General features: G+C 40.8%; 1 protein-coding gene across 2 annotated transcripts in view; it reads right to left on the reverse strand.

Annotated features, from left to right (window-relative positions):
* The window catches only part of LOC149078171 (caskin-1-like), a 325,236-nt gene that overhangs the window by 130,426 nt on the left and 168,140 nt on the right, over nt 1–26,670 (reverse strand). For both annotated transcript variants that reach the window (XM_089241763.1, XM_089241762.1), the window contains exons 7-10: nt 24,502–24,610; nt 19,574–19,682; nt 12,445–12,539; nt 4,701–4,812 (exon numbers count right to left, since the gene is read on the reverse strand). In XM_089241763.1, the coding sequence (XP_089097889.1) occupies nt 4,701–4,812; nt 12,445–12,539; nt 19,574–19,682; nt 24,502–24,610 (425 nt within the window). The remainder of the gene's footprint in view (nt 1–4,700; nt 4,813–12,444; nt 12,540–19,573; nt 19,683–24,501; nt 24,611–26,670) is intronic.

The raw sequence follows: 26,670 nt of genomic DNA on the forward strand, positions 1-26,670 counted from the left end.
AAGAAGAGCATCCCCCTGCCCATCATCAAAAAAAGAGCACCTCTTTGCTCATCATCAAAAGAAAGGGGGAGCCCTCTTTTTCAATCATCAAAAGAGGAGCACCCCCCCCCCTTTTTTCAAAATCGTCAAAAAGAAGAGTATCCACACGGCAACTTCAACATATATTCAAGTGGGTGAGCGACAGTATGAATGACCAAGTGAGTTATCAAGCGGGTGAGCTATTTTTAGTGTGATTGACTTACTTTACTCGCTCACTATGTCGGCGAATCTTCACGACGGTGAATTGTTGGCGATGAGTTGTTTTCCGCACCGCGGCCACAATATGGCAATCACGTACCAATTAAAATGAAATGAATCCCACATCACAGGCTCAGCCCAGCCCATAATCAGGAGGCGGATCTGATATAAACGCAGACATATCAGGGGGTAAGAGAAGACCTGTTTTCTAAACCTTCCTTTCTGTGATGCAGACACGGTTTTGTTTCCCAAGATTATTCAAAAGAACAAAAACAAAAAATTGAATAAGAATAGTTCGAAATATGGCCGACTTGAATACTACACGGGGCATAGACCCGTAAACCCAAGGTTATTATCGGAGTATTAATGTACGTATAGCATGTGTAAAGCTACCAGAGCGTCCGCTGCCCCGATTTGTATTCTATTTATTACGTCTCTGCTCGCTTGTAATTAACAAACAATAACAATGAAGAACAATTAAACATATTTTTTAAGGAGGGGGGGGGGGTTCATCAGTCGATAATGATCTTGATTTCTCGTGTTGATAGATAGACCGCAACAGGTGCACGCGGGAAATAATTGGTCGAGAAGTACCACAAATGTTGTGTTTCGCTTCATTAAATCGTCTCGAAGCAAGAGATTGGGGATCTGATGACTGAATTTTCTAAATTGGTTTGTATTTGGGACCTCAATCGAGGCGACTGACTAAGTGAAGGGCACTTTTATTATTATTATTTTTTTGAAAAAGCTGTGATTTTCACAAAACAAGTTGGGTTTGAATCAAAAAACTGTAGGGAATAAGGAAATCCAGTGTGAAATTTCTGAAATATCTCTAAAAAAAGTTTTTGTTACACCGCACCAAAAATAATGAACTTCATCTACTCTAGTAATTACACAAATAGTAATAAAAATACAGATTACAATGTCTTTATTACGATCAAAAACACAGATATTAATGCAGTACATTGAAATAAATTACCGCACCAATGCATATTAATTATATACTAAAATACATCTACTGAAGAAAAGAGTTGTTGCTGAGGGAGAAAATCTTGTAATAAAGGACTTCATAGTCCCTTGGGGCTACATAGTGTATGTATTATATGTGTGTGTGTTTTGTGTCGTGTAACATATGTTTGTATTTGTATATTGTATTATATATTTGTATATTGTAATTTGCTGTTTGTTCGTTCTAATAAAAAAAAAAATTTCGAGATATTCTAAATTATGCCGTCAAAATTGGCTCATTTCCAGTACTTACGCCAAACATTGTACTCTGAAAATCAAAAAATTTATTTGAATAATTTTGATACTGTATGCTTGTATGGCCGGGATTACACTATAAAAGTTTGATAAAAGTCCGTTTATAAAACTTGAAAAATGCAACCAATAAGGTCACCGGTCGCATTTTCTAGAATGTAACCGATGGCCTTATTGGTTGGATTTTTCAAGTTTCGTAAAAGGGCTTTTATCAAACTTTTATAGTGTAATCCCCGATTATGACTGTTATCTCTGCAGTGAACTAAAGGTTTTAAGATACATAAAATATTGTCAGAGATATGACAGTTTTCGTGAAACAATAGATAGATAGTACCGCTCACAACCTCGGACTGATGCAGAACAACTTACTTCCGTTACCTCAAAAGAGGAAGGGTTGTATCGGAAAAATTAGCAAAGGGGGCGTTCAAGTATTACGTCATCATCGATGGGGGGTGGGGGTTTCCGATTTGCTGACTTTTGATGACAAGGGGGGAGGGGGGGTTTGGATGATGCTTACATCAGAACCACCCTTTATGTAAATATGAGTTAGGATTCAGAGGGGCAGAGCTGATGACGAAATTTTGCTGACAAGGGGTGGGAGGGAGGGGGTCAGCGTTTTGCTGACAAGGGGGGCGGTCAAAAATAGCTAAAAATTTGCTTACGTAATACTTGAACGGCCCCAAAGATTAATAGTAGTTGCCATCTTGCCCCGTGGTAAATCACTCGCATCGTTCTCCCTATGAAGACAGCTAACAAGTCGATGTAACGCACAAGCCATTTGACTAAAAATGGGTAGCTGAACCCAATGACCAGCAAGAAAAATTGCACTTGCGCCCAGTTGCACATAAGGGCTGGAGACCGCAGCTTGGGTTTTCAAAAGAAGTGAGGAGAAGACTTGTGGGGCAAGTAAGAAGGTGAAGTTGGCATGTTGAGGTGGAAGATTCGAATGGTCCAAAGTTAACCATAACTTTGTTGTTACTTATTGCATGCACAAGAATAAAATAGTTTTGGATTCTGTGTAAAACATTCTTCCAAATCTACATATATAAACTTGATTTTCTGTCTCTGTGTGTGTATGTTCTCTATACAAATCTACAATTTTAGATCGATCGTCGCCAAATTTTGCATATACCAAATGGGACCCGACTTGAACGATAGGCTACTTTAAAATTTCGTCAGAGCAGGGCAAGTGCCCCAAATGGGCAAAAAAAACCCTGTCGGGTACCAGTGGTTTTGGGGCCTCAACAATCACTTTCGGAACGTTTACTTTGGTTACCGCGGTTCCCTAGCAATGCGTTTCAGACGTGTTTTATGCCTTTACAATGGTTTGTCAGTTCTCTAATCCTGTTAGCATATGTATAATAGTTTATGCCTTTATAATGGTTGGCCACATTTTCAATACTCTCTGTAATGAGGCGTTTTGAAAACACGTCATAATCATCATCAGCATCGCATCGCTTTGAGGTTCAGGAAAAGGGTGATCCTCATAGAAATCAGTGTTAAAATTGCCGATTTTACTGTAGAAATACGGAAATTTGGTGGTGTTTTCTGTCACATGAACAATTTTGAAAATTGCATTGAATTCTCGATTTTTGAGATATTGAGTTCGCTTAAAGATATACGAAGCCCAGGAGATTAAATATGAAGTAATTATCCGGACCTACTTTTGAGTTGGATATCCATGCAATAACATTGATTTGAACTTTTTATTTACCGTATATACTCGTATATAAGCCGACCCCCCTACTTCAGGACCACCAAAACCGCAATAAATTGAAAACCCGTGTATAAGCCGACCCCAAAAGTCCGTGCACACATTTTAGAGAAAAAAATTCTTATATTTTCATGCAAAATGAATAGTTTGCAGAGATTTACAATAGAAAATGATTCAAACTTTTTAATCCATTTCTTTTGAGTCTCCAAGCTCATCGTAATCCATCAGATCATCATAGGGGGGTGCGGCATCTTCGTTTTTATCTTCATCTGGGCTGTGATCGCCATTGTCACTTTCAAAGAGGATATCATCTTCAGTTCCGTCCATCGCATTGCTGATGCAACACTTTTTGAAGGATCGGCAGAAACAGAGTTCCACGCCTCATGTACCCATTGGCACACTAGGCCAATGTCAGATTTCTTCAAGGCACCACTTTTTTTTTGTAGTTTCTTTATTATCGGAACTCATCCATTCGACCCACAAATTCCTCAAATAGTGTTTGAGAGGATTTTTGATGCTCACATCTAAAGCCTGTACAATCAACGTTAGCCTGGTATCAAAGCCAATGATGTTTTCGATTTCTTTGCCTCGGCTTCGACATTATCCGTTCTGTAGGCTTTGAACATATACCATACCAATAATGCCGGAATCTCGAACACTGCTGCAAAAATGACTACTGATTGCTGTGGTCGATATCAAAAGTTGACCCGAGTATAAGCCGACCCACCCCAACTTGAGGAACGAATTTTTCCACAAAAAAACTCGGCTTATACACGAGTATATACGGTATATCTTCTCAAGTATGAAAAATGGTCTCCGTATCGTCTTTTGATATTCAACTGCATAAATTGATATAGTTTAGGTTGTTTTAAAATCAATAATGGGTCCGTAAAATACATAGAAGAAATTCCACAGATTTAATTAAGCATTTTTGGAAGCAGAAACAGGCAGAAATAGATAACTTGAAGTTCGGGAGGGGAAATCGAAATACCTAGCGCCCCTTAAAAAAGGAAAAGAAATATTCGTTTCTATGTTTCTTTAAGTCTAGATTTGTTTATTTCATGAAGTCGCCATATTGGTTAACTTAGACACGGTTTGTATGTCCCTCAAAGAAAGAGGAGAAATATCACGTGATCCAAACAGCCTCATTGAAGAAAACCCGGGCAGCGCCGGGTATTATAGCTAGTGAGTCTATATAAAACCATTTTCGACAATTTTCGAAAAAATTGTCATTTGAACGTAGTCAGTTGCCTTAACGAAACGATATTTACAGTCGAATCCCGTTTTAACGAATACCGTTTCAGTGTAAAAAAATCTCGTTTTAACGAACACTTTTCTAATCCCCCGGATAAGTTTACATGGGAACAATGCGAAAACCCGGAATTTCTTTGTAACGAAATTTCGTTACGACGAAGTGATTTCTCTAGTCTCTCTTGGAGTTCGTTATCACGGGATTCGACTGTATACAGAAATGTGGAGAAAGACTTACTCGGTCGGTCGAGAAGCTGGACCGCAGTCGCTGGAAAGAATCCCGTGTGGGATGTGTAGTTAGGATGAAAGATTATGCCACGCCACCGTCCGTCAGCTCTTTGCTCCAGCACCTGTGAAATCAACAGGAACATTAATTTTAGTATTTCTAATAAATGGCCCGAAATTCCATCTTCCTAAGGGGTTATTCAAGTATTACGTCAGCATCAATGGGGGGGGGGGGTTTGATTTGCTGACTTTCGATGAAAAGAGGGGGAAGGGGGGTTTAGATGATGCTTACGTCATCAACCACCCTTTATGAAGATATGAAGTATTTTTGATGACATCTTATTCGTTGCGTCAAAAACGGATAAAATACCTTTGGATAGTTATTGGGGACCTGAACTGACATTCTCCCTATTGATAAGAGCGAGCCACTTTCGTGATCTCTAAATGTTTCACGGATCCTTTAAGTGCTCTGGAAATGTGTCCGGGTCACTCAAGTGCTCCGGAACTGTGCCACGTATCACTCAAGTGATCCGTAATTATGCCACGGATCACTTAAGTAATCTGGGAATATTCCGCGGTTAACTTGAGTGATGTAGAGCCGCACTGGGGGTCGCTTATGTGCTCTAAAACTGTGCCACATGTCTATCAAGGGATCTCTAAATGTGCCACGGATCGTTTAAGTGTTCTAGAACCGTGTCGCGGGTTACTTAAGGAAATCTTTGAATGTGAAAGTGATCTTTGAAGCCTACTTCAGTGATCTGAAAATGTGCCACGGGCCACTTTAATGCTCTGGAATTGTGCCACGGGTCAATTAAGCGATTTGTAAATATGCCGGTTAGTTCATTTTTACAAAATTAGGTATGGGGAGGGGTGAAAGCCACATCAGATAACCTTCAGGGCCACATTTGGTTTGCGGGTCAAGGGTTTACCATATATGACTGAAAGGGTAGGTCGCAATGAATTTCTTAAAGAGAAATTTTTAGCTCTTACCCTTCAAATAGCATTGAAATCAACAGAAATTCATTATAATAACTTGTAGGGGGCAGTGCTGACGAAATTTTTCTGACAAGAGGGGGGGGGGGAGAAAGAATCAAAAATGGCTAAAATTTTTCTGACGTTATACTTGAAGGGCCCCTAACCGCCGCTGTGGTGGTCGAGTCGTCATTGTGACGGACTCGCATCCGCGAGAGTCCGATTTCGAACCCCACTGGCAACACAGTGTTGGTCGGCTGAAGTTGGTTTTCCACCTTCGAGATGTAAATGCGAGCCGATCTCCCCGTTAAAAAGTATCGCCACAGAGAGCAACAGGCCTACACGGTAGAGATGTTCAACCACTGCACTGCACTCATAGATGGCAGCACTGGAAATTCAAAACGCAACACTAGATACGCGCTCAGACTGTTAGGTACCTACACATACACACACACTTCCGGCAGAACTCAGTGGGTAGTAAATTGCCTATGGCGAGCGATTGGAGTCGCACTCGGTGTGAATGAATGATTCTCCTAACCAGATCACACACGAGCCACCGCTCTGTCTCAGTGGAGAGATATCAGTAGGTGGTCGAAGACCTGGGCGGTTGGTGGAAAATGTGCATGTATATGTTGTGAACATAACGTGAAGTTTGTTTCTGTGTAATGCTTGTTATAGTGCTTTCGAACCGAGCACAAGTCCGGTCTATCGCCACGAGCAATTTACTACCGAGTGAGTTGTGCCGGAAGTGTGAGTGTGTGTAGTTAACAGTGTGATTGCGTATTCATTGTTGTGTCTGGTTTTTCAGTGCTGCCATCTATATTTCAAAAGTGAATTGTGATGATTGAATATTTATGCCGATTTATCCGATTTTTACCGTTGTGGGACTGTTGCTGTCTGTGAAGAGACTTTTTTTAACGCGGAGATGAACTCGCATTCACGCCTCGAAGTTGAGAACCACAGATAACCAACTTAGCCGACCACAACTGTGGTGACGGTGGGGTTCGAGCCGAGGTTGTCGCGGATGAGAGTCCGTCACTATGACCAATCGACCACCATTGCGGCCGGAGTGCTATAAAATTAAAAACGGAATACCTCAACCTTAGGGGCCATTCAAGTATTACGTAAGCAGATTTTCAGCCATTTTTGACCCCCTCCCCCTGACAAGGGGGAGGGGAGCAAAAGTGAGCAAAACACTGACCCCCTTCCCCCCCCCGTCTGTTTAGAATATTTCATATCTTTAAAAAGGGGTGGTTGATGACGTAAGCAACCTTCAAACCCCCCTCATCAAAAGTCAGCAAATCCGAAACCCCCCCCCCCTCGAATGCTGACGTAATACTTGAATGACCCCTTAGTTGCATACAAGTCTATTAGTCGAAGCTTAACAACCTTACCAATGGTCGTTATTAACCTTACCATTAGTTGGAAACTAATATCAATATTTATGCGTGCATTGCCCCGTGATACATTCCGAAGAACATAGAAGTGATCAGCGAAATATTTACAGATCAACGTGGCACACTTCCACAACACTTGAGGGACTCGCGGCACATGTACAGATCACTTAAGTGATCCAGCAGAGGCAGATTCAACAGCGGGCGCACCGGGCACGCGCCCAGGGCACCGATTTCCAAGGGGCCCAAAAAAACACAAACTACACAGTTTTTTTCTAATTTAGGGGGGCCCAATATTTTCTTTTGCACCCGGGGTCCTGACCGACTTTAAACCGCCACTGTGATCCCAGGTACATTCACAGATCACGCACGTGATCCACTGCATATTTACAGATCCCGTAAGTGGCCCGCGGTACATTTATAGACTATCCGCAGATGTGACCCGCAACGCTGTTTCAGATCACTGAAGTGGCCTTCAACGCTGTTTCAGATAACTTGTGGCCCACAACAGGCTTTTGAATTAACGAAGTGGCCCCAAACAGGCTTTCGAATCAATGAAGTGGCCCACACTGTCGAAAAGGTGGGAGCACCCTTGGTCCACGCGATCACCAGGATCAAAAACCAAGACAAAATTTTCATGTACCACCCGAAACCATCACTATATAACAAAGACTTCAGAGCAGGCGTCTTCAACCCGTTGCACGCGACCACCATGTTGCTTCCCCTTTAAGTACCCAGAGTGCTCGATGCCGTCGCCCGATTTCGTGCTCGCGAGCACCTGATCAACATCCCAATTAAACACCTTGTACAAATTCCATTCAAGTATTGAAATCAATCCCGATTTCATGCACTCGTATGTCAAACTCGCCCTAAGGGTGCTCACATCTTCCGGTGACGGATACAGGCAGTGCTCACGACTGCAACAAGGTTGAAGATTTTATTCGCTGGGCGGATATAGAAGGTAAAAAAACCCCCATTTAGGAACCGAACACAGCGATTTCAAGCCTGTTCATATAAGCAAAACCGAAGACAAGGCAAATAGCCAGAAATACCGTATATTCGAAAAAAAAAACTAGCACAAAAACCATTTTTTTTCCAGGGTAGAACAGAAACCTTTATCTCGCGTTGCACAGGGCGCAGCAAAAGATTCCCTGTGCACCATCAGGAAAAAAAAAAAGCTGGCCATTAATCATAATATCGCGCCAACGAGATAGATACACGGTCCCAGCAGAATTACACGGTGGAAAAAGGAGATGAAATCCTAGATATCACGCTTTTTTTCTGGAGAGAATACAGGATATTTTTCTTGTATATATTACATACAGGCAAAGTAGATGTTTTTTTCAAAGTCAGTGAGGAATAATGTTTTTATTTTCCAGGATTCTCCCAAGAGTCATTTTCACACGTTGTAACTGTTAATGCTTGTGAGAAAGGCCCTAGTGTTGCCCAGAAAGCTTCTTGTCAACATGGCGAAAAATATCGATTTGTTCCCGTTGGATCTTTTATATTCAAAAGATTTATTCAAATAGTTTGAGGAAAAATTGAATTTTCATTCATTTTAAATAGGCTCGACGAGAGTCGGGAGGGGCCTTGGGTAGGGAGGGCACCCAAGAGAACCCTCTCCCTCTCGTGGGCGGGGCTCGAAGAGAGCCTAAGATGGGGGGCTTTGGGTGCAGTGCACCCCCCACTCCATCCCGTCCTAGGAGCCAGGACTGGTGGCCCCTGTCGCCGGAGGCCGAATATAAAGGGGCCCCATGGAGTAGCCCCTGTCACCGGAGGCGAATATAAAGGGGCTACAGGTGGCCCCCTGTAAAAAAAAGGGGGGTTTGTAAGTACCTCCTGATGATGGGAGGCTTAGCCCAGGCTGAGGGGAGCTGCTCTCACCAACCCTATAATTTCCAACTCCTTATATTCGCCCTTGAAATGAATTTTTATTCATTTTAAAAATCTTCAAAAGGCTTCGAATCTCAAATACGGTCGAAACCCGTTCTAACGAATACCGTTAAAGCAAGGGGGGGAAAAAAAAAATCTCGTTTTAACGAATACTTTTCTAATCTCCCAAATAAGTTTACATGGGGACAATGGAAAAACCTGGAATTGCTTTATAACGAAATTTCGTTTTAACGAAGTGAAGAGTGATTCGGTCTCTTGGAGTTCGTTATAACGGGGGATTCGACTGTATTTCCAGTAGAGGGAAATCTGAAGTTTTGGAAGGCGGCGTGGGTTTTTTCTTTTTTTTCCTCCCACGTGAAATTAATTTTGAGGATTTGGAGCTCTCAGAGCTGGATAGAAATTTCATTACACCAACCATCTTTTATACTACAGTCGAATCCCGTTACAGCGAAAATCTCGTTTTAACAAACACTTTTCTAATCCTCCAAATAAGTTCACATAGGAAAAATGCAAACACCTAGAATTCCTTTATAACGAAATTTCATTATAACAAAGTGATTTCCCCGGTCTCTTGGAGTTCGTTATAACGGGATTCGACTGTACTTAAAAAAAAGGAGAGATAAGCATAGAAATTCAGTCGACGCTCGTTATAACGACCCAACGTTATAGCGATTGTTCCATTATATCGACCGGTAAGAGAAGTCCCAATAACGACTGTCATATGTGTTTTGCTTTCTATAGAACGACTCTCCCAATATTACGTCCGCTTTCGACGGGACGGTGGACGTTATATCGAGCGTCGACTGTATGACGTGAGACATAAGATAACACCGGGTGACTGGAGCATCCAGGAGCAAAGTAAAAATTCCAAGGCAACGTTACTCTAACATATTATAAAAAGAGATTCATTAATATTAATAAATAACTTTCCACAATGTTCAAGTATAATACAGATTGTTCCATAAATTCATAAACAGTTTAAAAATTTATAAAACTAATAGAACTGATATATTTTAATGCGAATTGCAAAAAAAGTTATTCTCACGAGGAGGGTTTTTTGATTTCACAGAGAAGATTAGCTCACATATCTGTTGATAGAGAGCGCTGCACAGAACACAGAAGTCCGGCGGGACCTGGAAACCTTTCTTCAATCTCTTCTATGTCTGAAAAATCCGTAAAGCCTCATCCGACGATTTGTGGCTGAAAACTTCATTATCGATAGTGCTTTTTATCCACCAATGCCACCATCGTAATGAAAACCTTATGTAAGCGCCCAGTAACAGGAAAATTCAGAAATGAGCTGTTAATCGTACAGCTCCGCATTTTTATAGGAATCTGATTTGCATTATTTACAGCGATTTGATTTCGCTGCAGCGCCCTCTATCGACAAAATCCGAACTATTTTTTTTTTTTTATTCTGTTGTAAAAAAAAAAATCCCTCCTTGTGAGAATATCTTTTACGTAAACCGCATTCAAATATACCTATTCACCCAATTTTTATATGAATTTTTAAACTATTTACGAATTTATAGGACACCCAGTGTATAGTGAAACTTCTCTGTTTATTCCCTAGAAAAACTGAATTTTTCAGCGGAAAGGGCACTCCCTTTCGCGGGGCATTATTGGTATGCAGGAAAAAACCTACAGATTGAAAAAGACCACCATTTTTATTGGTCCGAAATTTTCCTCCTTCATATTAGTTAATCTTTGAAAAAATACATCACCTCTCTGGAGGGTGGTTACATGGCCCCCCACAAGGGTGAGGCTAACAGGGCTCCAACGCTGGAGCCCGGGACGATTCTCATCATTTTTTGTTTTGTCATGCTATAAATTCCCTATAAAGGAGCCCATGAAAGTCTGGTCTGGGGGCCCCACAAAAAGGTCCCAGCCTAGGGACCCTGCTCCAAGATGTGGGGGCCCATGGGTGGTTATCAGGGATGAACTTAGGCAGGTGCGAAATATGCGACTTCACCATGCCCCAAAATATTAGGGGGGGGGGGCTGTAGAACTGTATTTTGTTGCATTGATTAAGTGATTAAGTATATTTTACTATAACTGCTTGAAAAAGCCAGAACTTGAAATTATATTAATCTATGGATGAAAAATATGCCGATTTATCGACAGGTGCACATATGGTAGCGAATCCGCTGCCCCCCCCCCTTTCCTGCTTGAACGGACCCTTGCCCTTGATTTTCGACAGGATCCGCAGACTAAGATTTTTATAGCTGGCTTCTCATATCGATATTTTCAAGAAAATTTATAGTTTTAAATATTTAAAACAATGTAAGACGGATACCTAAGGCCCGCGGAGGCATGCCAGCCTTTCCCAAATGGGGGAGGGGGGGAAGGGGTATGGTTTTAACAGCACCATGAGACCTGTGGAGCCCGTTGCCACGCAGTCAAACCCGATTCGTAATTTTATTTAAAATTTTCAAAATTTATTTAAAGACATTATTTTGTTTTTCAAATGCAACACTTTAACATGACGCTCTTTATCGACATGGGTAACTGGGTTAAGGCACGGCCCTGTTTTCTTCCCCCCCCCCAATCACATTATCTCTCGTAATATTGAAGAGGGCCGCAGAGCTGTTCTCGCACCAAGCCGCTAAATGACCAAGTCCGGCCCTGGTGGCCATAATACACAGGTTTCACTCTACATCAGTGGTTTCCAGTAGAATATTCATGCTCCAAGTACCCCGCTGAACTGAGTACGAGACTTGTGTGCTCCTGTAAATGCGTAGGTACGAAACGCGTAGAAGGCTTGCGTACCTACAGAAATGCGTAGGAGGCTTGTGTACAAATAGAAATGCATATTCAGGGGAGAGAATGAAAAAGGATAGTGAGACCACAGGTTGTGACCAGTACTACTAAGTCGAACGTGAATTGGTGCTGCTCTAAAACAATCTATGAAGAATAAATAATATAGAGGTAGAGGGTGTTTATAGAGAGTGCTCAAAACAGCACTTCACCAAAAACAAATATCATATATTTCAGACGGATTTCTACAATAAATGCAATCAACCATTCTAGGGGTGTAGTTCTTACCTTTTAAGACCGGAAACACCCTGCTTCCCATCTCGGAGAGATATCGAAGCGTTCCCGAAGGATGGATGTATCCGGAAAGTTTTGTTGTAGGATGCAAGTAGTTTTACCACATTACTTATGTGGTAAGCCTTCTCATGGTGCAACTTGGGTAACGCGTATACTACCACAAGCTATTAACCGCTTGATCATTGTTTGGCGCAGCCAGAATACTCCAATCCGAAGGTGCATATGCACCCTCGAATGGTTGATAGCACATATCGCAACAAATCGGTCGGAAGAATGATATTTGTTATGTTATGCACTCTCTAAAAACATCCTCTACCACCTTTGCTATTGCGATTCGACAGCACATTCTGCGATCAAAAATGCTTGTTTAGGTTCCTTATATCACCTCTTTAAGTTTGTCCCATTAATTTAGAATCACCCTGTATATAAATAATGTATAATACTCACCGTCACCATTTGACCTTCTTTCAATGGAAGACATTGCGGATCGGAGGGATCGTCGTAGTCACGGATGGCTCTGGCTTGAACGGCATTGATGATCTCTGTGAAAACGATTGAAGTAAATATATCCATGCGTCAAAGAAATCTATAATCAAACACAAGTTCATGCAAATGGTAGTTATTCCAAAACATTAAGAGAATCGGGCCCTTTAATGCTCAAGATTACCCCCCCCCCCCACTAGATGCATAACAGACTCATGACATCGGGAAGACATGGAAGTCGATGTACTCACAGACATTACACCAACATATACATCTTTTGATTACTTGCGATAGCCTTAACACAAATAATTAAACAGATAAACGCCATCTATCAGGTTCCATCACGACAATTACAGTATCGTCATCCATAAATGATCAAAATGACCCCCCCTCCGAAGACACAGCAATAACTACACACAGCCATCAGAACATCTCAAGGACCACCAGTCCGAGATGTTATCGAGATTTATCAGACAGAAATATATTACACATATATCAAAAAACAACAACAAATATATAATTGGACCATGTCAAAAATCTATTTTTCCTCTTTAGAAAATCCCCTAATTTACATTAAAAATATAATAAAGAGGGTTCAAGTCAGAGGCACGCAGAGAAAAGGATTGGCGAACTTGTCACGTGATGATGATTGAAAATCCGAATTAATTATAATTCCATATTGAAATCGAAAACGATCAATGCACCGGTAGCTAGCTGGTGTATACAGGGTAAAGGGGAGAAGAAGAAAAAAAATGGCACATCAATGGCCATCACGGATGTCCTTTTTTGACCATATATGATGCGGCGTCATCTAGACGCTGTGGTAAAGCCGTGATGACCGATTTTCTCTCTCTCTATCCTTTCTTTTCGGATTTTTGAGGTCGTTGAAGGCCCATTTTAATGTAAAAAATAATAATAATAAAAACCAACGAACCAGAGAAAACTCGATATCATTGCCTAAAGGCGTGGTAGATAGTGGAGAGACAAGCTTCGGAACATCAGCCCACTTTTCCTCCGAAATCTAGTAGAAAGTCTTCGCGTGGGTGAAACGCTAAATAACGTCGCGTCGTGGTTCAGTATTTAGTCCATACTTATCAACTCCTACCCTTACCACAGCATAATGATGTGAAGTGGAAACGGGCGCGGATGCAGGGCGACGTGCCGGGAGGGGCGAATTGCGTAAGTTCTTTTGGCGGTCCCGTACTTTACGGGACGGGCAAATTTTTTCCACGTTATTCGGTTCTTCGGAGGGCCGATCTTTCTCTCCCCGCCCCCTCCGGATCCGCACCTGAGTTAAGGCAGACATCTTCAGCCACGAATGTAGAGGAGGCAGACATTTTCAGCTACGAATTCCTAGATCATACAAGTGATCACAGATAACATAAGTGACCTGAGGCACATTTACACGACATTCACGTGACCTGAGGTGCTGTTCCGCATCACTCAAGATGCACGCGGCACATTTTAACTTTAATTAAGTGGCCCGCGACAAGTTTTCAAACCAGTGAAGTGGCTCGCACTCTCCTAAAGGTTGAGCACCTTTGATTTAGTCCATACTTATCAACTCCTACTTACCATAGCATAATGATGTGAAGTGGAAACGGGCGCGGATGCAGGAGGGGCGAATTTCACAAGTTCTTTTGGCGGTCCCGTATTTTACGGGACGGACAATTTTTTCCATGTTATTCGGTCCTTGGGAGGGCGGATCTTTCTCCCCCTCTCGATCCGCGCCTGAATTAAGGCAGACATCTTCAGCCACGAATGTAGAGCAGGCAGACATTTTTCAGCTATGAATTCCTAAATCATACAAGTGATCCGCGGCACATTTCACAGATAACATAATTGACCTGAGGCACATTTACACGTCATTCACGTGACCTGAGGCACATTTACACGTCATTCACGTGACCTGAGGCACATTTACACGTCATTCACGTGACCTGAGGCGCTGTTCCACATCACTCAAGATGTACGCGGCACATTTTAACTTTAATTAAGAGGCCCGGGCGACACGTTTTCAAACCAGTGAAGTGGCTCGCACTCTCCTAAAGGTTGAGCACCTTTGATTTTGTCCATACTTATCAACTCCTACTTACATGATAACATGAAGTGGAAACAACGAAAGTGTGGTATGAAATTTATTTTCCAAGACGGAGGAGAGTAGGTGTATTATTGGTCACTCTTGTAATTGGTAGGTGTGTGTGAATGGTAAAAGAGTCTATTCTATACAGGAGATGGTCTTCCAGAACATCGAGTCCTCTCAGGATTAATCTCTTTCGATCCGACGTGTGTGTGTGGGATAAGAATCACCGATATATTTACGTGGGCATCAATGTCATTGGAAGGGGTCACTGATAATAATAATTCATTTCTCATCCTTAGAGCCCGGATTACATTCACTAAAAATGACGATATATGCTCTAAAAATGCCCAAATAAGCATTAAAAACCCAAATATGTGAATGAAAAATCCCATAAAAACACCAAAAATATGCACTAAAAATCCTGAAAAAATTAAAAATCATGAAATATGTTCCAAAAATTAGAAAATATGCATTAAAAATCCCCATGCATAAGAAAAGCAGATACGCTTTTAAAATTTTCTATTTCTTGTGTTATTTTCTATTTCTTAGTGCATATTCATTTTCAAAAAAATATCCCAACATTTACACGTCATTCACGTGACCTGAGGCACATTTACACGTCATTCACGTGACCTGAGGCACATTTACACGTCATTCACGTGACCTGAGGCACATTTACACGTCATTCACGTGACCTGAGGCGCTGTTCCACATCACTCAAGATGTACGCGGCACATTTTAACTTTAATTAAGAGGCCCGGGCGACACGTTTTCAAACCAGTGAAGTGGCTCGCACTCTCCTAAAGGTTGAGCACCTTTGATTTTGTCCATACTTATCAACTCCTACTTACATGATACACGTATTTCTTAGTGCATATTCATTTTCAAAAAAATATCCCAACATATGCATATACTGCATATGCAAATAACTTCCACATATTTTGTATTTAGGCATTTTTAATTAAAAGTTCGTTGTTGTAGCTGCTCAGTAACGAAGTACCAGTAACAAAAGAATTTCGACACTATTTCTAAAAAAATAATAATAATACTTTTCGATCTCTAAAAATAGCATTAGTTGGTATTTGGAAAATGCAGTATTACAAGCATCTCTATTATTTCACTAAATTCAGTGAAATAATAGATTATTTCATTAAATTAAATAATAGAGAAAAAAAACAGTGTTGGGGGGAACCGATGCTATGAAAATATTATGAGCATCATTTATTTGAAAAATTACAAATATTGCATTTAGGTAATAATTTACAAAATTCTATTGTATAATGCATTTATATGCATTAATGCTTAAGAAGGCCAAAATATCCAAACGCATTCGGGTATAATCCGGGCTCTACTCATTACGACTGACACGACTGCGGAGAACATCTCCAATAACGTATAATTACGCTTCCCCCTTATGTATAAATGTCATAGATCTGTTCCCCAAGTTCTGAAATATCCTCGGCACAGTTCACGGCTAGGGCTGTATCGAGAGGTTGGCAATGTTTAGAAACGTCGAATTAATTCACTGATATGCAAATTCTTCATTTATAACTGTCCGCTCAATCAGAATAAATTCAATTCGGTGTTGACCGAAGGACATAAGAGCATATGATGTTTTACAACAATGGAAAGTCAACGGAAAAGTGGAAGACAGCTGATGAACATATAGAACAAACAGGCAATGATTCCATAATTCCTCTTGCCGCATTTTACTAGTGAACCGTTGATCCTAGAGGCCTACTTCCAATTCCATACTTCCTTAGGAGAGACAGGATTAAAAACTTTCTAATTGGGTTTCTGAGGACAGGGTGTCCGTACATTTTGGTTCGAACAACCCACGTTTCACTTACGAATTGAATGGTATTACTATATCCCGGATGCAACTGGGATCGCCGATTTGGGAATTCTGATTCCCAAATTCGATTAGGTTGTCTGAACATTGTTCAGCGGTGGTCGAAAAATCGAATAGAATGCTCGGTTTCATTTTCAAAAAAGGTCTTTTCGCGTGCTCCTAAAGTCATTCTTCCGCTTTTCCGAGGCTCAGTTCATCCTGCACCGGAGAATGCTGTGCTGTGAAGTTTTGGAGACTATACTTACGGAGGGACATAGACTAGGTTGAAGGGGGTGCAGAGAAGAGCTACGCTTGTCCTCGTTGGCACATGCGGTTTGACTATGCAAACACCAAACATGGCCCCCGCTCTATCCCTTGTGAGATATAAGCAGGCTACCTTGCGGCTGGGCCATGCTGGAAAAAAAAGAAAGAGCTCCGCCAGCCACCAAGACCACGGGCCGAACGTCGGCCAGCATTGCGCCACCGGACCTCCGACCCACGCGAAGGACTACAAACACTGGCTTGAGCTATGAAGAGAGCCTTCTTTTTCGAAGATGTTTACATTGGAAGAACGCAGGTGTCGGGGGGGGGGGGGGGGGGGATATGATCGAAGTGTTCAAAATTTTCAACGGGATGGACTATGAATTATTAATACAGCGTCAATCGACTGCCTCGACACGGGGACACCAATATCGGTTGGTAAGGGACAAATCTAGGTTGTGGTGTGGAGGCGAATTTTTCTCTAATAGGGTTGTGATTAAATGGAGTAGCTTACCTCCGAAGGTCGTGAATTCTAACACAGCTGGCACACTTAAAAAGAAATGCGATGAACTCGTTTGGGGTAAATCGAGAAGCAATCCATACTTACACAACCATAAATATTTTCATGGGCATTATATAATATTTTATCACGTATATATAGTGTTTAGTTCTTACGACTGCATTTTAATTGGGTTGCTGCATTTTTTAAATGTATGACATCCATATTTGCTATGGGCATCTTTTTCTCAGCCACCTCGTTGGGCATTTTGCTTGTTGCGGCCTTGTATTTAGGAAAATTTAATTTTGTTACTTTAATAACTATACAGCCCCTTGCAACAGGAACGACGCACTCGAATTCCACACGTTATTTGGATACTTTTCTAATTGGAAGTATGCTTCTGGAATCAACGGTTCACCAGTAAAATTCGGCAAGGGGAATTATGGAATCATCCTGTATACAGCTTAATATAATTCATGCTGTTTAACTCTCTATAAATCCACATGGCTCGTATACGGGACATTAATGTATTCTCCCGTAATTTTACCCTTTCCGACTTACAAAAATGTCCCGTTTTTTAGACGGAATTTATTTTAATTATTCATCTTTACTAGAATCAAAGATGAAGTTATTTTGCATAATTTATAAATTGCCTAAAAATGAAAATACGGCTATAAATATTCATCACAACATTTGCCATGTTAATTTTTTTCCCCTCGTTAAATACATTTCAAATCACCGCATATTTTCTAGTACTGCATTTCTCGCCAAGTATTATTCGTAAGCCATATACGGAAATTTCTTTGACAGTTAATAATATTTTTGGCAAAAAAATTAGCAATTTCTCGTATTTATGACACCAATTTCCCGTTTTTTTTCCCCTCGATTAAATATGTTTTTCGTAATCATAACGAAATAACAGCTTCTTGCACAGCATTTGATTACATTTTTCCGCCATGAAAAGTTTCCAAGCGGGCAAATTCATGGAATTTTCGATGTCGTTATAACCGAGTTGGACTGTATATTCTCGTGATCACATTCAGAAAAAAAAAAACAATTTCAACGGGCGACATCATTAGAATATCTTGATCGACAATCGATCTTCCAATCCAACACAGAAAAGTAGTCGCCAGTCTAAGCGACTAGTCTCTCGTCAAGAAGCAACAACAAAAACATAAAAACACCTGTGAATAAGACGACGAACGGACGGACGGCGCCATTTCACAGTCTAGTACTCCAATATGCAAATTCATGCAGTTTCTTAAACCCTTATTCATAACAAAAGAAATAAGTAAAAGATTATAATAAATAAATAAAAGAAGACCAATTCCCGGATGAGAGAACCGGTTCGCATATTCCAAATATGGCCGAAAAGAAAAGGTCACCAGGGGCTCTATTATAATTCCTTATATAAAAACACATAAGGAAAAAGGGCAAGATTTTTCTTACATCTTTTCCCGGCAGATTCATTTACATACAATACGATATAGAAATTAACAAGTAAATACAATTGAATTAGAGAAATCAATATTTTTAAAGTCTATTAATATTGTGTGTCTGTTATTGGCGAAGACTATTTGCCATTTAGTTGAAACTATTATGAAGATAATACCCTGAAAGTATAATTTCATTGCCATTGCTAGTTGATGCGAAGTACCGAGCACCGAGCTCTCGTCTTCTCCGTCTTGGTTTCTCTACTTAGGTAGAGATATTGATCAGTCAATAGCAAAATGATTGCTTAAAATCAACCATCGGTTGTTTAATCGATTATAATTTCATAACTCACTGAGGTAGATACATTTGACTCGGTACTCAGGGCGTACCGAGTCTTTAAGACTCCCATAAGCTCTTTGCTCTTCCCTGTTCGATGCTGTTCCTCCGTACGAGCTGGATGAAGTTAAGAAACTGTTTGTGTGTGATAGTTGAGTGTACGTGTATAATAGGCGTATTCAATAAAAGATAATAAAATTTACAGCCTATGTTGCACTCAGAGAGTCAGTATGTATATATCAAATTAATTGAAATCATTAGAATATATCAAAAAAAATATCAAATTAATGAGGAAGTTTACTTAAATGAGAACAATACGGAAAGTTAGTTTTAAGTCAACAGTAGGTGTCGCTAACATGGAATAAATATATATATGAAGCTGACACTGAATGAATGAAGCGGATTATGCAAATTGACCTGCCATTAGCAAATGAAGAATGTATACTTAGCAGGGCTGGACAAATGGCATGTGAAATCTTGACCGGGCGTGTATTTTTTCCTCAACCATTGTTGAATGATATAGGTTTATTTCAAGTCGGGCAGTAAATTCTTGCAGATTCGCCCTGCTTGGATAACATCTTTGATAACTAGTTTTTGAGAGGGGAAAAAAATGTCAATTTGAGAGACGCACAGGAATTGTTTTCATTACCTTTGAGGAGATACTTCATTTCCCTTTCGGCGTTGCAAGTGGTGAAAGACCGAACAATGTCCAGAGCTGTTTGGTCGTAGGAATTCGGTTTGTTAACGTCTATTCCGCTCTGAAAATAAAAATTAGGAATCCTTTTATGCTCATCAGGGGTTTTACAGTGAAAATACGTTCTTCTTGATGAAAGGTAGAGATCACAAAACTAAAAATTATCAGCCAAAAGCAATGACAATGAGAAATTCTAGACATTTGTGAGAAATACCCGATCAAGACACATTACTTTAAAAAGAGATGTATTCACTGTAATTTCCAAGATTCTTTTCAAGTTCATATCCCATAGCACAGCGTTTCTCAACCTTACGGAACACGAGAACCAGTAAAATGCTTGAAGAATTTCGAAGGACCACTAACATTCCACAATAGTAGTGTGATCACGTGTCCCATAAAATATGGCACACATAAGGAATAAGATAAATTACAAATCATAAAGGAAACCGTCCAGTATTTTACGTGACATTCCTGTATTTTTGGCCGTTACGGCTTTTTTTTAAAAATTCTATTGTTATTTCAACGAAGTTCATTTGAATTTGTAATATTTACTCAGGGGGTATTATTTACTCGAGCTTACCGGCCGCTCGGGTGTGAAGCCTCGTGTACCGCCCCTAGAAGGGACCCTAGCGGGAGGCTGACAGGGCTGCAGTCTTGGAGAGGACCTCGAAATGAACCTGTTTGGTTTTTTTTCCTAGAAGAAAGCCGCACCCCATTGTTTATCGTGTAAAATGTTCGTGACCATACGTCCCGCTTTTGAAGTAGGATTTTTTTTGTTTTTGTTTTGTGTGGTCCAGTATTATTTTATCGTTCTTAATAATGTCAGGTAACTTAGTCCTCAAAGCACCAGTTAGTTGTAAGCCATCTTCACTTATCCTTTAAAAATGATGTATAACGAGGTTGATTTTTACAGCATTAAGAAATTTATTTCAAAGGTGTTTTGTCAGGAGTTATTATGCTGGGTGGGGGGCTGACAGGGATCCTGGTACGGGACTATTCTTATCATTAACAGTTTTCACACTATAAATTAACTGTAGAAGGGCCTTCATGAAAAATCTGGTTGGGGGGGGGGGGGAGCGAAAGATTCCAGCCTAGGGACAGTGACTGAGTGGTGCACACACAGTGGTAAGATGCTAATCTTCCGCTATGAAGGTTACCGTCAAGGTCCACGGGATCGAATCCGGGCACAGAATGCCAGAAAAAAGTTCTTTGCCTACCGAGCCTGGGGCGACCACCGATAGATGGTTCACTTAAGTGTTCTGGAACTGTGTCGCGGGTCGCTTAAATGCTCTGAAATTGTGCCATGGGTTACCTAAGTGATTTGTAAATGTGCCGCTTAGTTCTTTTTCACAAAATTAGGTTTGAGGGGCAGGCCACATCAGATAACAGAATTATGTGGCTCCTGGGCCACATTTGGTCCGCGGGGCCAAGAGTTTACCATACATGGCTTAGAAGGTGGGTCGCAATGAATTTTCAGTTCTTAGCCTTCAGATATCATTGAAACTAACAGAAATTGATTCTAACAACATAAAGTCTTTTCTTTCGAAATTTTAATTTTTTTAATATATTTTTCCCATAAAAATTGTTTTTGAAAGTGTGGAGGGTGTGGGGCATGAGACCCTCACGCAGCCCCCCCCCCCCGCGCAATTTTGCTGACAACTGTAAAAATTGCTAAAACTTGCTGACGTAATACTTGAACAACCCCTCCCCCCACCAGCACTAGAGGTTATTTTTTAACATATTTTAATATAAACTGCAGGCGCAGGCATTGTTTTCGTTAATGTTTTCCCATTGAAATGCTCTTTAGTCAGATCTGAGTTTTTTTTTTTATCAGAGAAGGAACATTTTGTAAATGTTTTCAAACTTAATGTGTCTCTCAACGCCAAGGTGTTACATACTTTACCGAGAGGATTTCTTATTAAAATGATTTAAAGAAATTTTATGGCATAAAGTAGGGAGTAAATTTCAGTGATTTTTAGGAAAAAGCTGCATGTTGTTGAAGTTAAAATTCGAGAAAAAAATTTAACCTGCATGTAAAATCCTAAATGCTCTCGTTAAGTTAAATTGTATTAAAATATCCATAGAGTTTGAGGGGGGGAGGGGGAATTGAGTGCCTAAAGTGAATAAAAAATTTCTTAATGCTGCTCCACAAAGAAAGGAGATTATTCCCAAAGCCAAGACCGCGCACAAACCCCTTTAAACGGGCAGGCATCCGTTTATCCGTTATATGATTTTGCGGGGCCGAATGTCTTTTTTTGCTCTTGATTTGGCCCTCGAATAAGTAGTATAGTTGTCACTAGGGTTACCATATTCGAAAACTGAGGATGAACGCCTGCGCTTGCACCTTTGGTGACGTCACTTCGTCTGATTTCCACAATAGATGGCACCACTATTCTGATCAATGAAACAGATCACAACAATAAAATTTTTGCCAATTCTAAAATAGCACTTCCAGAAAAAATTCTGGGAATTTCGACGGCTATTGGTGAATACGTGTGGGGGAAAAGAAACACTCACATCGATGGAGAAATACATGTTTCGAAGTAGAGAAATTTTTTTTTTCTCCCAGTAACGAAAAAAAATAATTCCGGAGACCTGGAAAGGAGGACAAATGGGCGAATTTTCCGAAACGTAGGAGGACGGTTGGTAACCCTAGATACGACCCCCCGCAAAAAATGGAAGAAACTTCGCCAGTGGAATAACAAGTTGAAATAACTTTGTTTTAGTGCTGCCATCTATGGGATTTAGAAAAAATCTCATAAACTTCTGTAGTAGGAATTGTACCTTATGGTGCTGCCATCCATCGGATTTAGTAAAAAGCAAATCATAGACACTTCCAAATAATTGATAATAGACGTGCATGACACTGGGAAATAGTTTGAACATCTTACGGCAACTTCACTGGACCCGAAGATAACACCGTCTATACCAGAAAACCTCCGCGCGAAGCTTGTGACGTCACTGAAGTCGTCCATTTCACCTATACTCATTGAATATACTTCAAAAAAAAAATTCCGCATATGTCGGCTTGCTGTATCCAATGGCTACAGGTGAAATGGACGACTTCAGTGACGTCAAAGCTTCGCGCGGAGGCTTTCTGCTATAGACGGTGTTGACCCAGAGCAGTGTTTTTCAAACTATTTCGCCCGCGACCCTTTCTGGACCATTTTTTCTTCTACCCCCCTAACCCACGGAGAGACCCCTGTCTACAAATTGAATTGATTTCGTTTCCAGTAAGTTTAAGTGAATTCTATATTGTAAATAAGATTCTCCAGAATTCCGGATTAAAGTTCAGTATCTTCCCCTGGTTCCGTTCAGGGCCGTCGTAATATCATGGGTCTCCTGGGAAAAGTGATGTTCTAGTGGTCTTCAACCTTTTCCCATCCACGACTACTCCCTGTTCCCACCATCAAAATAGCAAGTTTGACCTACGTATGCATAAAATCAGGTTAATTTTAATTCTTGAATGCAGTTTGTACAAGGTATTTAACTTGGACATTGATTCAAGTGCTCGCAAGCACGAAATCGGATACGAGCATCGAGCACTCTGGGGTGATTCAGGGAGCACCGTGGTGTTCGCGAGCAACAGGCTGAAGGTGCCCGTTCCAGCTGGAGCCCCGAACTTGGCTAGAAATAACAGCTTACACACAGTATTTACCACCCATTCTCAAAAGGCATAGTATCAGATACTCATCGTTTGAGCCCCGCTTGGAAATGAAGAGCCCCCACCGGACGGGTCCATGTGTTAAGGTGACACTAATTCTACAAGAGCTTCTACACAATTTTCATGCCAAGAATAAAAAAATGACTAACCACGTGCTAAAATTTTTCCACAATAATTCTGAATAGGCTTTATATGCAAATTAGTTTCGGTGGATTGAAATTTCCATATTTTACTTTTCTGAGTAGAATTATAGATTGAAAAATTCATTCCACGCCTATTTTTTCGGCAGTGGCGAATTTAGGAACTTCCCCTCCATGAAAATAAAATTGCCAAAAGTCTCCAAATTATACAGGGTGATTCTAAATCCATAGGGGAAAAACTTAAGGAGGTGATATAATAGGAGGCACCTAAACAAGTATTCTTGATCATAGAAATGTGTGGTAGAATCGCAAATATATCGTAGCAAAGCAGTAGAGGTTTTTTTCAGAGTGCGTTCAACAGCACTTCAACGAAAACCAATACCATATTCTTCCGACGGATTTGCTGAGATGTGTGCTATCAACCATTCGAGGGTGTATATGCACCTGCGGATTGGAGATTGGAGTTTGTTTTTTATTGGTGCAACGACCACCGAGGTTATTCTAGCTGCTCCAAACAACGATCAAGCGGTATAATGGTTTGTGATAGAATTCGCGTTACCCAGGTTGCACCATGAGAAGACCTACCATATTACAACACCCTACAGACCTCGAATGGTTTTTTTGGTTAAGTGGTGTTGAGCACTCTCTAAAAACACCCTCTACCGCCTTTGCTATTGCGATTCGACCGCTCCTTCTACAATGACCAAAATTACTTGTTTAGGAGTCTTACGTCACCTCTTAGAATTTGTCCCATGAATGTATAATCACCAGTAGCGTCTTAACGCATAGGTCCACGAGGGTCTCAAGAAAAGAGGGGCCTCAGAAAAATGAAGTGGTTGAACTTTTTGGTAATTTAACAGGTGGGGCCTCAGTGAAATCACTTGGCCCGGGAGCCCATGATGCTCTTAAGACGGCCCTGATAATCACCCTGTATTATATTTTCTTATAACCTGCGCAGTCCCGTTTTTTTGATTATGATCACCCCGTGTAGAACTAATAGAAATAAATAAAAAGAAGTTCTCGGGAGAAAAAAAATGTAATGTTTAAAAGAGTTGAAATATGTGGCCGCATATGCATACCTGTATGAGCATCCGAACAACATCCAGTTTCCCGTGCATCGCTGCTTCATGCAGAGCGGTTCCTCGCAAAGTCGATCGGTTGATGTCGATACCGGCGTTCAGCAACAATCTGAAAGAGAAAAATTAAGACTGTGTACAAAAAGTTAATTTCTCTATTTATTTTTTTCGTTTGCGACCCCTAAAATTTTTCGATATTTTAAGTAATAAGCACGTCATTCAAAATTTTTTTGCAACTTGAAGTCATCGGTTGCAGAGATATCTGCTGTGCAAAAACAATTTGTGGAAGTCCCTGTATATCCCAGCTTAGAGTATGGGACATTATATCCTTACGGTCTCTATCTTGGAATTGCCGAATAGAATAAATCTAGTTGCTATACGAGTGCGTGCATATATGCATATACTATCGCTGACATGGCGATGTAGCGGTCATGTCCCGACGTGATATTCCCTCCGGCAAATCGTTAAAACAGCGGAAAGTGACGAAAAGCACACAACGGAGGCATCGATCGGACGCATAAACCACGTCCAAAGCATATACCTATGTGTAATTCGATTTACCTTCCCCGTGTCCAGTCATTCGTCCTCCCGATGCACTCACTCAGCGATGTTATATATATATATATATACACACACACACACACATACACACGCGCGCGCGTGATTAGTAGACGTTTCTTATTGCTGTTTGTCTCGGGGAATGTCCACTCGAAGAAACACCAAGTCTTAGGAAAATTATTCAATCAACAGTAGAAAGGCAAAGATGTCCGTCAAATACAACGGATGTCGTGTTGTCCTTGCAGTAGTGTGCCATTCTTGTCAAAACGAGCCACGAAACAATATGTTTTACGAATTTTATCATAGAGATTACGATAGATGGAATGAAGAAACATTAAAATTGATGGAGGGCTTTTTCTCAGCCCAAGATATCAAGGAAATATTTATTTTCTGGATATTATGCTGAAGTGAACTCGGAAAGAAAAGTCATCACGTCTCCGCCGGGACTCGAACCCAGGCCCTCTTGCATATCGGGCAAGCATGCTAACATCTACACCACAGGAGACACGACCCTGCCTTTCTTATTTCACGCACTGTGGCGTGAGGAAGTGAAGTAGAGACATTAGTAGATCCATCCATCCATCTCTCTAAACCGTCCCACCTGAAGTTAAGAGAGGCTACTAATGTCTCTACTTCAGTGCCTCACGCCACAGTGCGTGAAATAAGGAAGGCAGGGTCGTGTCTCCAGTGGTGTAGATGGTAGCATGCTTGCCCGGTATGCAAGAGAGCCTGGGTTCGAGTCAAGGTGGATGGCTTTTCTCTCTCTTTCCGAGTTCACCTCAGCATAATATCCAGAAAATAAAGTTTCCATTAAAAAATTGATGTTCATGTGATAATTGTACCAGGATGAAAATTCTGAATCATTGAATAAAAACTTGGACATATTTCGGAGGTACAGTCGGTCCCGCTTGATCGGATATCAATGATTCCACCGATTAAGCGGAATATCCTATTATGCGGGGAATAATTCAATTGCCATTTTCCTTTCCACTTTAGTATAGTTTTACATTACATAGTTATGTTTCACAATACCGAAGATTTTTACTTCTCATTAAGAAAGTTAGCGTCCTCTATTGGCTCAACAAAAATAAAATAATGAAATGCACGTATTGAAGACCACATGAATCCTTGGAGGCCAATTACCTACTCTGAAATGTATTTTTTTTTTTATCTTGACCTGAGAGAAAAAGGAGTGAATTTTTTCCAGTCTGCGACAAATGCATTAGTTACAAAATATACTTAACTCAGGAGTCCTTAATACCTTTTTCAGCCTCGACCCAAAATCAACAACAGGATCATCAGCCTCGCGACCCATGGGACTGTTCGTTTTTCAAAATTGGTGGAACCAGTTATTCAATAAGCACATTTATAACAGGACTTAAGGTGAGTTTTCACGACCCGCCTCGAAAGCTCTTGCGAATCATGTTTGGGTCGTGACCCATAGCCAGGGCCGCAACTAGATGTTTGGTCACCTGGGGCAAGTGCGTATTTTGGCACCCTCTTGTAATGTTGAAGGAGAGGTTTGAGAATAAAATTTGCGTCCCCTTTGGTCCAGCGCCCGGGGTACAGGATCCGTCTGCTCCGCCCTAGTTGCGGCCCTGCCCATGGCTCAAG

The sequence above is a fragment of the Pholcus phalangioides genome, unplaced genomic scaffold, assembly GCF_987345545.1.
Source record: "Pholcus phalangioides strain wild (caught in Gottingen) unplaced genomic scaffold, Ppha-v1.0 ptg000014l_1, whole genome shotgun sequence".
Taxonomy (NCBI): domain Eukaryota; kingdom Metazoa; phylum Arthropoda; class Arachnida; order Araneae; family Pholcidae; genus Pholcus; species Pholcus phalangioides.